Raw genomic sequence first — 16,221 nt, 5'->3', positions numbered from 1 at the left:
ATTTATTTGAGCATGAGCTTTCGTGAGCTTAAAACTTTCGTGGTTTAAACTTCACCTTCAAGCCTCCATTACCTTAAAACTGGTCCTGTCCCTGTAAAGCAGTGTGTGGTGCTATGTATGTAAGATGCTCTGTGTTTTTAAAAAAAAATAAAAAAAAAAATGCAGGGATAGAACTTCTCCACTTGCTACTAAAATGTGAGCCATTCTTGTTCATGCAGTGTGTTTCATATCTGGCTGTCAGTGCTGGATTAACACACACACCCTGGGTGCCCAAGTTTCTGCCTCTGGGCATGTGCACTGCTTTCTCCCCTTAGGCAGCCAGGTGTCCATCTCCTGCCTAAACCCTAGTGTGATCCATGAACAGGGGCAAGATAGGCATTTGTCTGCCTAAGTTGCATGCTTTGGTCTTTCATCCCAGCAGCTAGAGCACTCACCAGCTTCAATTTCCTCCTCTCTCCACCTGAGGAAGAGAGAGAGGATCTGAACCCAGGTGTTCCACATCCTAGCTGAGTGCTCAAACTGCTGGGCTGAAAGCTATGAGGTGGGCATCCCCCTCCCCCGGCCATTTTGTGTGATGTGCGGTAGGAGCTTAACTCATTCGCTCAAGAAATGATTTAGATGCCTAAGGGTATGTCTACACTACGAAATTAGGTCGAATTGATAGAAGTCGGTTTTTTAGAAATTTCTTTTATATAATCGATTGTGTGTGTCTCCACACAAAATGCTCTAAGTGCATTAAGTGCATTAACTCAGTGGAGTGCTTCCACAGTACCGAGGCTAGCATCGACTTCCGGAGTGTTGCACTGTGGGTAGCGATCCCACAATTCCCGCAGTCTCTGCCGCCCACTGGAATTCTGGGTTGAGATCCCAATGCCTGATGGGGCAAAAAACATTGTCACGGGTGGTTCTGGGTACATGTCATCAGGCCCTCCTTCGCTCCCTCCCTCTGTGAAAGCAACAGCAGACAATCGTTGCGCGCCTTTTTTCCTGAGTTACCTGTGCAGACGCCATACCACGGCAAGCATGGAGCCCGCTCAGCTCACTGTCACCGTATGCCTCCTGGGTGCTGGCAGATGCGGTACTGCATTGCTACACAGCAGCAGCAACCCATTGCCTTGTGGCAGCAGACGGTACAATAGGCCTGAAAACCATCCTCATGTCCGAGGTGCTCCTGGCCACCTCGGTAAGGTCAGTCAGGAGCGCCTGGGCAGATATGGGTGCAGGGACTAAATTAGGAGTGACTCGACCAGTTCATTCTCTTTAGTCCTGCAGGCAGTCCTATTGTACCATCTTATGGTGAGCAGGCAGGAGATGTGGATGGCTTGCAGTCCTTCTGCACCGTCTGCTGCCAGCCAAAGATGTAAAAGATAGATGGAGTGGATCAAAACAAGAAATAGACCAGATTTGTTTTGTATTCTTTTGCTCCCCCCTCCATGAAGTCCTGCCTGAAATACCAGAGGGAGGGATAGCTTAGTGGGTTGAGCATTGGCCTGCTAAACCCAGGGTTTTGAGTTCAATCCTTGAGGGGGCCATTCTGTGTGACAGTTGTTTTTGTTTCTCCTTGATGTAAAGCCACCCTCTTTGTTGATTTTAATTCCCTGTAAGCCATGTCGTCAGTCGCCCCTCCCTCCATCAGAGCAATGGCAGACAATCATTCCGCGCCTTTTTTCTGTGCAGACGCCATACCACGGCAAGCATGGAGCCCGCTCAGATCACTTTGGCAATTAGGAGCACATTAAACACTACGCACATTATCCAGCAGTATATGCAGCACCAGAACCTGGCAAAGCGAAACCGGGTGAGTAGGCGACGTCAGCACAGTGATGAGAGTGATGAGGACGTGGACACAGACTTCTCTCAAATCACGGGCCCCGGCAATGCAGGCATCATGGTGCTACTGGGGCAGGTTCATGCTGTGGAACGCCGATTCTGGGATCAGGAAACAAGCACAGACTGGTGGGACTGCATAGTGTTGCAGGTCTGGGACGATTCCCAGTGGCTGCGAAACTTTCGCATGCGTAAGGGCACTTTCATGAAACTTTGTGACTTGCTTTCCCCTGCCCTGAAGCGCATGAATACCAAGATGAGAGCAGCCCTCACAGTTGAGAAGCGAGTGGCGATAGCCCTGTGGAAGCTTGCAATGCCAGACAGCTACCGGTCAGTTGGGAATCAATTTGGAGTGGGCAAATCAACTGTGGGGGCTGCTGTGATGCAAGTAGCCAACGCAATCAAAGATCTGCTGATATCAAGGGTAGTGACCCTGGGAAATGTGCAGGCCATAGTGGATGGCTTTGCTGCAATGGGATTCCCTAACTGTGGTGGGGCCATAGACGGAACCCATATCCCTATCTTGGCACCGGAGCACCAAGCCGGCGAGTACATAAACCGCAAGGGGTACTTTTCAATAGCGCTGCAAGTACCGGTGGATCACAAGGGACGTTTCACCAACATCAACGTGGCATGGCAGGGAAAGGTACATGACGCTCGCATCTTCAGGAACTCTGGTCTGTTTCAAAAGCTGCAGGAAGGGACTTTATTCCCAGACCAGAAAATAACTGTTGGGGATGTTGAAATGCCTATAGTTATCCTTGGGGACCCAGCCTACCCCTTAATGCCATGGCTCATGAAGCCGTACACAGGTAGCTTGGACAGTAGTCAGGAGCTGTTCAACTACAGGCTGAGCAAGTGCAGAATGGTGGTAGAATGTGCATTTGGATATTTAAAAGCGCGCTGGCGCAGTTTACTGACTCGGTTAGACCTCAGCGAAACCAATATTCCCACTGTTATTACTGCTTACTGTGCGCTCCACAATATCTGTGAGAGTAAGGGGGGGACATTTATGGCGGGGTGGGAGGTTGAGGCAAATGGCCTGGCTGCTGGTTTCGCACAGCCAGACAACAGGGCGGTTAGAAGAGCACTGGAGGGCGCGGTGCGCATCAGAGAAGCTTTGAAAATCAGTTTCATGACTGGCCAGGGTACGGTGTGAAAGTTCTGTTTGTTTCTCCTTGATGAAACTCCCCCGCCCCTTGGTTCACTCTTCTTCCCTGTAAGCTAACCACCCTCCCCTCCTCCCTTCGACACCGCTTGCAGAGGCAATAAAGTCATTGTTGCTTCACATTCATGCATTCTTTATTAATTCATCACACAAATAGGGGGATAACTGCCAAGGTAGCCCGGGAGGGGTGGTGGAGGAGAGAAGCACCGGGGCGGGGGGTAGGGGAGGGTGGAGGAGGGAAGGACAAGGCCATACAGCACTTTAAAAGTTTAAAACTTTAAAACTTATTGAATGCCAGCCTTCTGTTGCTTGGGCAATCCTCTGGGGTGGTGTGGCTGGAGGCCGCCCCACCCCGTTCTTGGGCGTCTGGATGAGGAGGCTATGGAACTTGGGGAGGAGGGCGGTTGGTTACACAGGGGCTGTGGCGGTGGTCTGTGCTCCAGCTGCCTTTCCTGCAGCTCAACCATACGCTGGAGCGTATTAGTTTGATCCTCCAGCAGCCTCAGCATTGAATCCTGCCTCCTCTCATCACGCTGCTGCCACCTTTTAGCTTCAGCCCTCTCTTCAGCCCACCACTTACTCTCCTCATCCCACCACCTCTCCTCCCGGTCATTTTGTGCTTTCCTGCACTCTGACATTGTCTGTCTCCATGCATTCGTCTGTGCTCTGTCAGTGTGGGAGGCTCAGAGAACATTTCATCGCGAGTGCATTTTTTTCGCCTTCTAATCTTCACTAGCCTCTGGGAAGGAGAAGATCCTGTGATCCTTGAAACACATGCAGCTGGTGGAGAGAAAAAAAAGGGACAGTGGTATTTAAAAAGACACATTTTATAGAACAATGGGTACGCTCTTTCACGGTAAACCTTGCTGTTAACATTACATAGATAGCACATGTGCTTTCATTACAAGGTTGCATTTTGCCTCCCCCCACCACGTGGCTAGCCCCTCTGCCCTCCTCGTGGCTAACAGCGGGGAACATTTCTGTTCAGCCACAGGCAAACAGCCCAACAGGAATGGGCACCTCTGAATGTCCCCTTAAGAAAAGCACCCTATTTCAACCAGGTGACCATGACTGATATCACTCTCCTGAGGATAACACAGAGAGATAAAGAACCGATGTTGTTTGAATGCCAGCAAACCTGCACTGCAATGCTTTGTTCTACAATGATTCCCGAGTACGTGCTACTGGCCTGGTGTGGTAAAGTGTCCTACCATGGTGAGTGGAATAAGGCTGCCCTCCCCAGAAACCTTTTGCAAAGGCTTTGGGAGTACATCCAGGAGAGCCACAAATGCCAGGGCAAATTAATCATTAAACATGCTTGCTTTTAAACCATGTATAGTATTTTAAAAGGTACACTCACCAGAGGTTCCTTCTCCGCCTGACGGGTACGGGAGGCAGCCTTGGGTGGGTTCAGGGGGTACTAGCTCCAGGTCCAGGGTGAGAAACAGTTCCTGGCTGTCGGGAAAACCAGTTTCTCCACTTGCTTGCTGTGAGCTATCTACAACTTCATCATCATCATCTTCCTCATCCCCAAAACCTGATTCCGTGTTGTCTCCATCTCCACTGAAGGAGTCAAACAACATGGCTGGGGTAGTGGTGGCTGAACCCCTAAAATGGCATGCAACTCATCATAGAAGCAGCATGTTTGGGGCTCTGACCCGGAGCGGCCGTTCGCCTCTCTGGTTTTCTGGTAGGCTGGCCTCAGCTCCTTAAGTTTCACGCGGCACTGCTTCGGGTCCCTGTTATGGCCTCTGTCCTTCATGCCCTGGGAGATTTTGACAAATGTTTTGGCATTTCGAAAACTGGAACGGAGTTCTGATAGCATGGATTCCTCTCCCCATACAGCGATCAGATCCCGTACCTCCCGTTCGATCCATGCTGGAGCTCTTTTGCGATTCTGGGACTCCATCATGGTCACCTCTGCTGATGAGCTCTGCACTCACCTGCAGCTTGCCACGCTGGCCAAACAGGAAATTGAAATTCAAAAGTTCGCAGGCCTTTTCCTGTGTACCTGACCAGTGCATCTGAGTTGAGAGTGCTGTCCAGAGCGGTCACAATGGAGCACTCTGGGATAGCTCTAGGAGGCCAATACTGTCTAATTGCGTCCACAGTACCCCAAATTCGACCCAGCAAGGCCGATTTCAGCGCTAATCCCCTTGTTGGGGGTGGAGTAAGTAAATCGATTTTAAGAGCCCTTTAAGTGGGGAAAAAGGGCTTCGTCGTGTGGACGGGTGCAGGGTTAAATCGATTTAACGCTGCTAAATTCGACCTCAACTCCTAGTGTAGGCCAGGGCTAAGCCAGTTGATTCTGGGAGAGAGGCTCCTGTTCATGAATCACTAGCAGAAATAGATGCATCTTTGTTGCCCAGAGTTCGGTGCCCATCTCTGGGCAGGCATGGGGCTTAGGACTCATTTCTCTGGTTGGCAACTCCCATTGGCTAGCTTAGGCAGCTCCGTGCCTATGGTGTTGGCTCTTGTGAATTGCAGCCTAAGGCACTTATCTCCCCATTCAGTATATAGGGAGCCTAGCCACCTAACTCACACTTTGTGAATCACTGTGTCCCTGTGAGTTTCTAGGCCCCCAAAATTAGGTGGTGCAATGCTCAGTATCGTGCCTAAGTACCTTTGTGAATCTAGGCCTATAGGTCAATGCCCTATACGTCCCTGTTCCTGTTGTCAAGCAGGAACTTCTTTGGGAATTCTGTGCGAAAAAATTAAAAATTCTGTGCCTAAAAAGTCTGCACAATATTTTAAAGTTCTGCAAAATTCTGTATATTTTATTTGTTGAAATAACACAATATAATCACACTAGTTTCAATTATGTTGGTGATTTATTTCAAAATACCTGCCAGCAAGTATGTCTGTAACAATACAGACAACAAAAAAGATCCAGGAAATGTTTTTTGACAACTAGATTTCTTACTAGGCATATTAATACAGAACTTTGAGTAATAATTCATTTAAACTTCAGTACAGAACCGTATTTCCTGAACCCCTCAGAAGCAGTGCAAAGGCTTGGGGGGGTCAGGGGTATTGGAGGAGTTGAGGGAGAGAGAAGTAATTGCTGGGAAGGAGCCTGGGAGTGAATCTCGAGGCTTGTTGGATGTGTGTGTGCGTGGGGGGGGGGGGGGGTAGAAGTATGTAACAGGGTTTTTTTGAGGGGACGGAAAGAGGGATTGTTAGGGAATGGGGGAGCCTCCCCCAGGCAGCCCCTGGCTGACCCCTAGCCTCTCCTATTTAGCTAGGCGCATCTGCCCTTGTCCCCTGTGTGGCCCTGCATGCCCACCTCCCCTGTATCCAGGTGTCCCTGCACCCTCACTCAGCCAGGCATAGCTGTCCCTGTCCCCATGTGGCTCTGCACCCCCAACTACCATTCAGCCCTGGCTGAATGTTGTCACCCCAGTAGCTCCTGTGCCCCTGCCCCAGTCTGCCCCCCCACAAGCCCTTGTGAACCATCTGTATGACCCCCACAGCAGTCCTGTGTGCCCCACCGAGTCCATCCCCCCCATAACCCATGCTGCTTCATCTGGCCCTGCAGGCAGGGTGCTGTGAGGAAGGCAGCCTCTGCCCCAGCGCTTGCAGCGGCTGGCTGTCCTGGCCCATGTCCTCTCTTCTGTCACCACATCAGCCTTTGGTGGGCAAAAGGTGTAATTGCAGCTTCCCTTCATATCCCTGTCAGAATCAATTATTCTGCAGGGGGAGGGGAGGGAAAATCTGTGCGGGACATTAATTCTGCACTTGTGCAGTGGCACAAAATTCCCCCAGGAGTAAACTCTATCAGCTTTCTTTCTTTCTTTCATTTTTAATGATTTTTAGCCTTCATGGCTGCAAGGGAAAATTCAAAAATGTAAACTGAGTGACATCTGTCTGAATTTGCAGAGGGCCTCAAACAATAGCTCTGAGAGTTGTGAGCGGCCCTGTTTATCCTAATGGGATGTTAACTCCAAGACCCTACTGCTCTGGGGCGCTCCTGCCAACACCAGCAGACAGGACCATGTGTGGCAGATGTGTGAAGTGGGTCTGGCTCACCCCCCCAGGCTGATGCACTCTGGTTGTTAAGGTATTGGGGATCCCCCATGCTACCACTCCTGCCTCTTCAGGGAAAGTTGGGGACCACAGCTGCTGTCCTTCTTGAAGGGGGAAAAGGGCCCTATGCTGCTGCTTCTCTGGAAGAGGAGGGGGGGCCCACTGCCACTCCAAGTTATGGGGGTGGGCATAGAGATGTGGAGCCACGGGGGGTCTCCATGTTATGATGTGCCTTGTGCTTGCTGTGGGCCATGGTTTGGGAACTACTAATCTACTGGTTAGAGCCGGGGCCTAGGAGATGGCATTGCTGTGCTTTATTTCAAGTTTTGCCATATACTTACTGTGGGCAAGGTCACCTAACTGCTCTGGGTCTTAGGTTACGTATGAAATGGATGGTGATTAATTGACATGTTGGTAAAGCACTTTGAGTTCGCTGACTGACAGGTGCTTTGCAAGTGCAAAAGAGAACTATTTCTTCACTATTTTCGGAGAAGACCTCTACACATTGTCCTCTTTCAGCAACCTGTCCATGATGCACCAAGGAGAGGAGATTGCTTGAGCACATTTGGCCAATCCTGTTCTGGTTTTTGTTTGCTTATAGCTCATCGTTAGGTCAGATTGCTTACTATCCCAACCATCACTGGCTGCAGTTTTTTACTGCTTCATTCCCAGCCCCTCCAAAAAAATGTTTCCACTCTGTTGAAAAATTTGAGTGTGTTCAGAAAATAGTCACAAAAATGATCGAGGGCTGGAAAAAATGCCTTACCTTGAGAGAGTTAGAGCTCAATCAGTTTAGTTTATCAAAAAGAAGCTTGAGAGGTGACTTGGTTATAGTGTATAAGCACAGGGAGAAAGTACCAGGTACTAAAGAGTTCTTCAATCTTGCAGAGAAAGCCATAACAGAAACTAAGGGCTGGAAGCTGAAGCCAGAAAAATTGAAATTAGAAATGAGGCACAATTTTTTTAAGTGAGGGTAAGTAACCATGGAACAAACTACCAAGGGAAGCAGTGGATTCTCCATCTCTTCATGTGGTCAAATTAAGACGGGATGCCCTTCTAGAATTTATGCCTCGTAACCAAACACAAATGATACTGTAGTCAAATGTGATTAGTGGGCTCAATGCAGGGTTAAGTGGGTGCAATTTAATGGCCTGGGATACACAGGAGGTCAGACTAGATAATCTAATGGTCCCTTCTGGCCATAAATGCTTTGACTATGAGAGACATGACTAGTGGTCAAGTTGATATGTTAGATCAGTATAAATTACACCCCCCCTCCCCCCCTTTGTACATGACATGGAAGTTTTTCTGCATATGTAATACTTTTTGATTTTGGCGCTGGTCCTTGGTTTGTAAAAATGAGAGATCTGACAAAACCTTATTGCTGAGGAAATGCAAAGTCCACTGTACACAAAAAAAAAAAAAAACAAATACCCCCAAACAAAAAGAATCATATGAAAACAGATGCACTACACCATCTTTTCTTTAAAACTTTATAAATAGCTGCAACCTAAAACATTTTTAACATATAAATTATGTAACTGATGCACAAAAGCACTGATGAGGGAATGTACAGTAAACAGTAACAAATCACTTCAACACAGTTTCTCCATCCATGTCCTGAAGCAGCTCACTGAAACGGGTGCAGCATCTCTTCACGGGCCAGGCACATCAAGCAATGCTCTGTAATGCTTTAGTTAATGGAGACACCTGTATTTACAAATCTTCATCATCAAAGGTCTCCGTGCACTGCAGCATCACGGTCTCATAGTCAAACTGAGGAGCCTCTTCCTAGAAGACACAAGCAGGGTAATGGGGGAGACAGAAGCTGATTGTGGTCATTAGAAACCTGGTGATCTGGCACCTGCATACTTCAGAAAAGGGACAGTGAGCACTCCCTCCCTTTTCAGTCAGCCACTGACACATGCCAGCCGAAGCGTGTTCGTTGTCTGAAGACAATTTCCCTGTTTCAACCAATTGCGAAGGAAGCAGGGGTCAGTCCTGGTCCAGCTGACATCATTTAGAGATTTCACTGAGTGCAATGGGCGTGTCTTAGGTCTTTAATCTGTGAGGGGCTGAGTACATTGCACAAGATATTATGGGCAGGATTCACAAAGGGACTTAGGTGTTACAATGCTCGGGGTCACACTGCCTAGTGATTAGTTGCCTAGGCAATCACCGGAACAACATTGTGATCCACAAAGCCCTGTTAGGTGCCTATACACTGAATGGGGAGAGATAGGCACCTAAGAATGCGATTCACAAAGCTAGTATGCAAAGTACCTCAGCTACCCAATGGGAGACACTGACCAGAGGGGTAAGTCCTAAGCCCCAGTCCTCTCTTGAAGATAGGAGCCTAAGTCTGGGCTATGCGCAGCTCTGCTAGTGATCCACAAACTGGGGGAAGTTAGACATTTGGTGCAGGACCTGAAACAAAACAGGGTGGGTGGAAGGAGGAACTGCTCCCTTGTAATCTTCATCTTAGTGGATAGGGTACTCACCTGGGATTTGGGAGACCCTCCACTTCATGTCCCACCTCTGCCTGAGGAGAGAGAGAGGATTTGTACAGGGATCTGCCACATAGCAGGAGACTGCCTGGACCACTAGCCTATGAATAGTTGGAGGTGGGTCTCCCTCGAGCTCTCCTGGTGAAGTTGTTCCACTGTGTTAAAAATGCAATATTTACATATTGATTGAGCTGGAGAGAGATGGCTCCATAGCCAAGTGGTTACGGCAGTCCCGTGGAAGGTAGCAATCCCTGCTCAAATCCCTTCTTCCCTCAGAAGGGGGAACTTGAACTGTGTGTGTGTGTGTGTGGGGGGGGGGGGACAGATGACTCGTAGAGCCTGATTAAGTACCTTATTCACAAAGTTGTAAAGTGGTTGATGCCCTCCTCTTCCCCCTCCCCCCCATCTGTTTTGTGTGAACTCGCCTGAGGCCCCAATCTGGTAGGTGTGCTCAGAGGCTGCGATCCAGATTGGGTCTCTGCACGCAATTTAGGCAGCCAAAAGTCCATCTTTCCCAGTTTCTGAATTCCGCTGGAGTTTGGCTGTCCAGACACCGTGGTGAGGCAGCCGTGTGCAGGCAGTAGCCAGGTGTCTAGCATGAGGCTGCAGTGTGCATGTCCAGAGTAAAAACTCAGGGATAAGCAGCAGCTGAGCGAGGTTCTGTGGATCGCAGTGGTGCCTAAAAGTGGGCCTAAGGCACCTAAGTAGCTCTGTGGATCCCACTGACTTCAATAGCTCAGGATCAGGCCCTACTTCCCCTAACTCAAGAGACGGATAAGTCCCTCTCCTGGACAGACTTAAGGAGAGTGAGTGTCTCTTGGGTGGTGAGTGAAGCAGAGATTAAAAAGCTGGCAGTCTTTTGACATATGTCTACACTGCAATGTGAGTCCAGGTTCTGTGGGACTCGAGCCCACAGGCTCGGTGTTTGTAAGCCTGGTACTGAGCGTCCATATTATCTGTTGCTCCTAGGTTTAGAATAGCTGCACCTGGGTCTCACACCTGTGCACACATGACCACATTGCTATAGTCAGACCCAAGTCAAACAAGCCCAGCCCAGGCTTCTTAGCACCCTCTCCAGCTGTAGCCACTCTAGCTTCTTCTTCTTGGTGCACTGTGGGAAAACATGACTGTCCTTCTCATGGCACTTTACAGGAAGTTGTCACGGCCTGCCAACTCATCGAGCCAAGCCGTCTTTTGGGTCTCCCCACACCCTTTCCCCCCAGCAACCGGAACCAGAAACATGAAGGCATCAGCATTTGAAGAACGTGTCCTGCTTGGGCTTTCACTCCTGTTTCAGGAAACAGGCACAGCATCCATGAGACAGTGGTGGACACTTTGGTTGTGTTTTCTGAACTACCAAAGGCACCTGTCAGAGGATCTGGACAATACAGACATGGCAGACTCACATTGGCTGAGGCTGCACGTGACTCTGATTCCCCCTCAGTAGACTGACATATTCAGAACAGGACCACAAGCAGAGACTGGTAAGAGCACACTGTCATGCGGACCTGGGATGACCAGCAATGGCTACAGAACTTTTGCATGAAGAAAGCTACATTTCTGGAGCCTTTGTGAACAGCTTGTCCTGATCCTCCAGTGTCATGACACATGCATGAGGGTGACCATGCTGGTCCAGAAGTGGGTTGTTATAACCATCTAGAAGCTGACTACCCTAGATTGCTACAGGTCCATTGCTAACCAGGCTGGTGTTGGGAAGTCAGCTGAGAGTAAAGTGGTGGCAGAGGTTTCTGAGGCAATCCGGCAGGTGGTAGACATAAACAATGTCCCTGAAGTAACTGCTGGTTTTGAGAGAATGGGGTTTCCAACCTGTGCTGGGGCCACTGAAGGGACCTCTTTGCCCTCCTCAAAAAGCACACGAGTACATAAACACAAAGGGTACTACTCCATTGTTATGCAAGCCTTTGTGGACCACAGAGGCTGATTTATGGACACCAATGTGGGCTGCATGGAAAAGTTAATGATGCTAGGGTCTTCCCCCGACTGGGAGTCTGTCTTCATGGACAGGCCAGGACATTACTGCCACAAAATGACATTGTCATATGGAGTATTTGTCCCCACTGTTATTCTAGGGGATTCCGTGTACCACCTTTTAATTTGGCTTATGAAACTGTATCCTGATCTCAAAGGCCTTGGCAAAAGAAGGTTTAATTATACTCTCAGTAGTTGCAGAATGGTGGTTGAATGTGTGCTTGGCAGATTGAAATCCCACCAGCGCTGTTTACAGTCGCATCAATGCTATTTGAATTATTGTGCCTTTCTATGCTCTTCACAATCTCTGTGAATCCACATGTGAGTGGACCTATGACAGTAATGGATTGCTGAACTGGTACACTCAGCGAGAAGGTGCACCTGTCACAGCTGCAGCAGGATGCACCCGGGCAATAGAAATCAGGGATGCTGTATGAGCCCACATTATGGACTTGCCTGGACCAATGGAAGAGGGAGAATAGTACATTTATGGATGTGTCTGTATAGCAATTTGTATATAAATGAAGTATGGCTGCTATACACTATGAATGGGCATGTGTGTAATTGTCATGAATTTTTAATTGTGGAGGCGAATACTGCTTATACAACATGGGCAGGGGACGGAGGCTTGTGTGGCATGAACTGTGGATTTTCATTATGGATTGATCTGAATATAGTCATAAATTGTGCTTGAACACAACTTCTCAGCTGTGCCTTATCATGTCTTGTCTTTATTCTCTGAAATACACATTGTATGATGCGATGCAGTGATGGAAATACTCTTTAAAATGAAATAAAAGTGTTCATTTGTGAACATGGCAGTATTACCAAAAATCAATATTGTCAGGCAGGCCAGCTGCCATTAAAACACCAGTAATAAACCAATATCAAAACCGGTGATAAAATAAAGTGCATAACACAAACACTGAACAGTGCAGAACAGTGAAATAAGTGCAAACAAGTGGAACCAGTGCAAACAAATACATTCCCTACTTCTGTGTGTCCCCGGCTGCCCATTCTCCTTTCCCTTTCTAGCTTGTTTAGTGTGCACTTGGCGCTATTGCACGGGGCTGGAGGCCGGCAGTAGTGTGGAGGACTGCTGGGGGTACATTTGCCCTGCCCAACTAGCATTCAGTCCTGGTTGCATGGGCCACCCAACCATGGTATTATCTAATGCATTCCTGGTCTGCAGGACATGGTAGCGTGGAGGGCACTAAGGACATAGTGTGGGTGAGGCAGGAGCCTGAAGTCTTGTGGCCATTGGTGCAAGCAGCCTCTCAAACAGCCTTTCTGCTGCACTCTATCTTCCTCCCTCAAGGGCCTTTCTTGCTCCACAAACGGTGCTGTAAGTCTCTCCTCATGTGCTGCAATTCTCTCCTTGTGCTCTGCAACCTGTTGGTGTCTTTCCATCTGCTGTGAATCCTTTTCCCTTTGGTATTGTTCCTGCTGGCAGGCCCTGTCCAGGATGTCCACCCTAAGTTCATCATGGCAATGCTTCCTCTTTCACCACTTGTGACTGTTAGAAATCCCAGGCACTTACTAGACTGTGTCTGGGCTGCAGAGGTGGAAGGGCCTGAAAGCAGACATCAAACAGTACCCTATCATCTCAGTACTTCGAAAAAGCTTTGGTGCATCCTCAGAAAAAGTGTCTGTGGAATATCAAGGCCAAAATTAATCCCTTTGTAAAACTCAGCTCCAATATATTCTCAGCAGAATGCTTTGGTTCCTCAGAAACTCCATGGACGCAACTCAGTTAAGCAGAGTGAAAAGAGAGGACACACAATGGTAAGGTGTAATTTTAAAATGCTGTATGTTTAAAAAATGCAGACGACTGTAACTTGGGGGTTTGCCAGTGCTTTCAGGCACTCCACATTCTGCAGGATTTAACAATCCTGGAGGGTCCTGAATGGCAAGGAGACATTCTAGTATCTAGTCCAGGGGTTCTCAAACTTCATTGCACCATTGCACCTTCTGACAACAAAGTTTACTACACGATCTCAAGAGTGGGGACCAAGCCCTCCCGAGCCTCACAGTCCCGGGCGGGGTGGGGGGGGCCAAAGCCCGAGTCTCACAGCCCCAGGGCCAAAGACGAAGCTCAAGGGCTTCAGCCCCATGCAGGGGGCCTGTAACCTGATCCCCACCACCCCGAGCTGATGCCCTTGGGCTTTGGCTGTAGGGCTTGAGGTTTGGCTTTGGCCCTGGGCCCCAGCAAGTCTAAGCCAGCCCTGGCGACCCCATTAAAATGGGCTCATGACTCACTCTGGGGTCCCAACCCAGAGTTTGAGAACTGCTGATCTAGTCCATGCCACTGGTGTCAAGTCAGCTGTGTATGCCACAGATTTTCAAGCTTATTGTGACTGAGCAACACATCTATGAGTGGTGTGAGCTGCTGTCCTATAAAGGTGGGCCTGGAAAATATGCTCGTCCCCTATCTGGAGTTTCTACTATACGAAAAGTTTGCAGCTATCACCATCAGAGATTGGGTCACAATTCATGGGGGGAATCAACAGGATGCTAATTTAGCACCCACATGGATTACTGCCTCCTTATTACTTATGATACAGCCTACTCTAATGACATCGACCTATGGACTACATGTAAGCCCACACAATAATACAGACTCTCATAAAACTGAAAAGACAGTCCCCCCTTCCCTGGCAATTTCTTGACTACATACAATCCCCTGCCGTATTTTGGCCACTAATTTCATCACCCATGCACTACATTTCCATGTACATTTTACTGGTTACAGGCAGCTTGCTATGCTGTGTTGTGGCTGATTTGTATGGTGTGATGTACTAAAAGGGAAAGAAATGAACGGTTCTTATCTTTAACATCCCAGCACATCTCTGTAAGAATGTGTGAGTATCTAGTAAAAATTTAATCATAAATGCTTGTTTAATTGTTTGCACTTTCCGGTCTCCATTCTGAATTCACCATGTGGTGCTGAATGACATCTTGATGCCAAGATGCTGGCATGCATTTTGCCATTAGTGGACATGTACAGCTACCCACAAATTGTAATAAAATGCACTGGGTCATAACCCAGAAACCCCTCTTACTGGCATATTAACAACAACAAATGTGGAGCCAAACACTTACCAGGCTCCGGGGCTACATTCTGCCTCTTCTGCTTCTGCTGCCAGTTCCACGGCAGGCTGCTCCTAAGGGGGGGCAGGGTGTCATCAAACAGCTCCTCTGAGTATGGATCCAGAATGTGCTGTGTCTGCTCTGGAGACAAAACCTCTTCGGGGACTGGTATGAGCACCAGTCACCAGATCCGGCATCTGCTGGCTCCCCTCCAGCATTATACTAGATTTGGGGGTCAGAAGGCTGCCATCCAGGCTATTGTGAACTGCTGGGGGCTCAGTACCCAGCACCCAGTCAAAGTCCTTGTTAAAGAGACAGGATGACGGGGAGTTCCCAGAGGTGTGCATTCTCATCCCTGGCTTTCCGGTAGTCATTCATCAGCCGTTTAATCTGCTCCCTTTATGGTCACCACTCCGCTGAATCCCACCACTGTCTGTTTATTTCTTGGTACATATGGTCATTTCTGGGATTCTTACTGGAGTGGAACATCTTGCTTGCCTCACACCACAGCTCTACCAGAAGCTGACTGTGGGCCTATGACCAGGTAGCAGTGCGCTTGACAAGGACTTCTGTTCAGTGGCCATAGCTTATGCAGGAGATGGTTCACTCCCTTTGTACTTCAGCAATCAGAATAAAATGGAAGGGTTAAATGCTGAGCAGCTGAACTTGAACCAGGGGACTGCTTCCGCTTCCTGGGCGTTGACTGGCTAGTCTTGGGATAGAAAGGCTAGGAACAAGGGATTGTGGGACTGCGTTGGCGGACTCTCAGGATGTGAGTTTGGCAGATTGGTGCCCGAACTGCATCCACGCTGCAAAATGGTGCAATTTGGATGGGACTCAGGCCCATCTTAGGGCATGGATGCTGAGGGCTTGCTGGCCTGAGGTCAGACACATTTCTGTGCAGACAGAAGGGAAGTATGGCTTGAGCCTGAGCTTACACTACAGTCTAGACCCACCCATAATTCATCTAGTTCCTCCTTCCACACCAGTGCAAGATTCTGTAGACTGGGGGAAGGGGGGAGTTAATATTTTTTAAAGGCACCTAAGTCCTATTTTCAAAAGTGACTTAAGCACTTCTCTTCCTAAGTCCCATTTACTTTCAATGTGACTTAGGCGCCTAAGGGCTAGATGTTCAAACATACCTAGGCACCTAGATAGCTTTCTAGTGAATTTATAAAAGCACCTAAGCAGGTTAGGGACCTAACACCCACTGACTTTCACTTAACACAGTTTTGAAAATTCTACCCTAGATCTAAAATAATGTTTTATCTTATCTGCAGTTGAGCAACACTTACAACAAGGCCTCAAACCAGCAACCCTGGACAAATTATATAATTGCATAACTGATCTCCCTGTTAAAAATATTTTCCGTCCATATAATCTAAACATTCTCAGTTTTAGGCGTCCCATTCTGCACTGTGGTGGACATAGTTCTTTTCATTCTTCTGCCTGGTTCTCTCACAAGTATTTTTTCAGGTGGGGTGCCTTAGCAGCACTGAGAACCTGACCAGAAACTTGTCCACAGCAGCTGCATTTGATGAGTGTATAAATAGTCACAGTCATAAATTATTTGATTTGTAAATTGTTTGAGAGAGCAGTGGAAGCAGCACTAAT

General features: G+C 48.3%; 1 protein-coding gene across 5 annotated transcripts in view; it reads right to left on the bottom strand.

Moving 5' to 3' along the window:
- Positions 1-6,585: 6,585 nt before the first annotated feature.
- The window catches only part of STRA8 (stimulated by retinoic acid 8), a 29,488-nt gene continuing 19,852 nt past the window's right edge, over positions 6,586-16,221 (bottom strand). For 3 of the 5 annotated variants that reach the window (XR_006290329.1, XR_006290325.1, XR_006290326.1), the window contains exons 9-10: positions 14,620-15,334; positions 12,222-13,090 (exon numbers count right to left, since the gene is read on the bottom strand). Coding sequence is in view for 2 of the 5 variants with exons in the window: in XM_043545230.1 (XP_043401165.1) it covers positions 8,779-8,812; positions 14,620-14,681 (96 nt within the window). In the remaining 3 variants the exon portion in view is untranslated. Of the gene's footprint in view, positions 8,813-12,221; positions 13,091-14,619; positions 15,335-16,221 lie in introns of those variants that run through there. The other 2 variants (XM_043545230.1, XM_043545239.1) reach the window with 2 other exon arrangements.

This window comes from Chelonia mydas, chromosome 1, assembly GCF_015237465.2.
Source record: "Chelonia mydas isolate rCheMyd1 chromosome 1, rCheMyd1.pri.v2, whole genome shotgun sequence".
Taxonomy (NCBI): domain Eukaryota; kingdom Metazoa; phylum Chordata; order Testudines; family Cheloniidae; genus Chelonia; species Chelonia mydas.
This window is presented reverse-complemented; position numbering and strand designations above follow the sequence as displayed.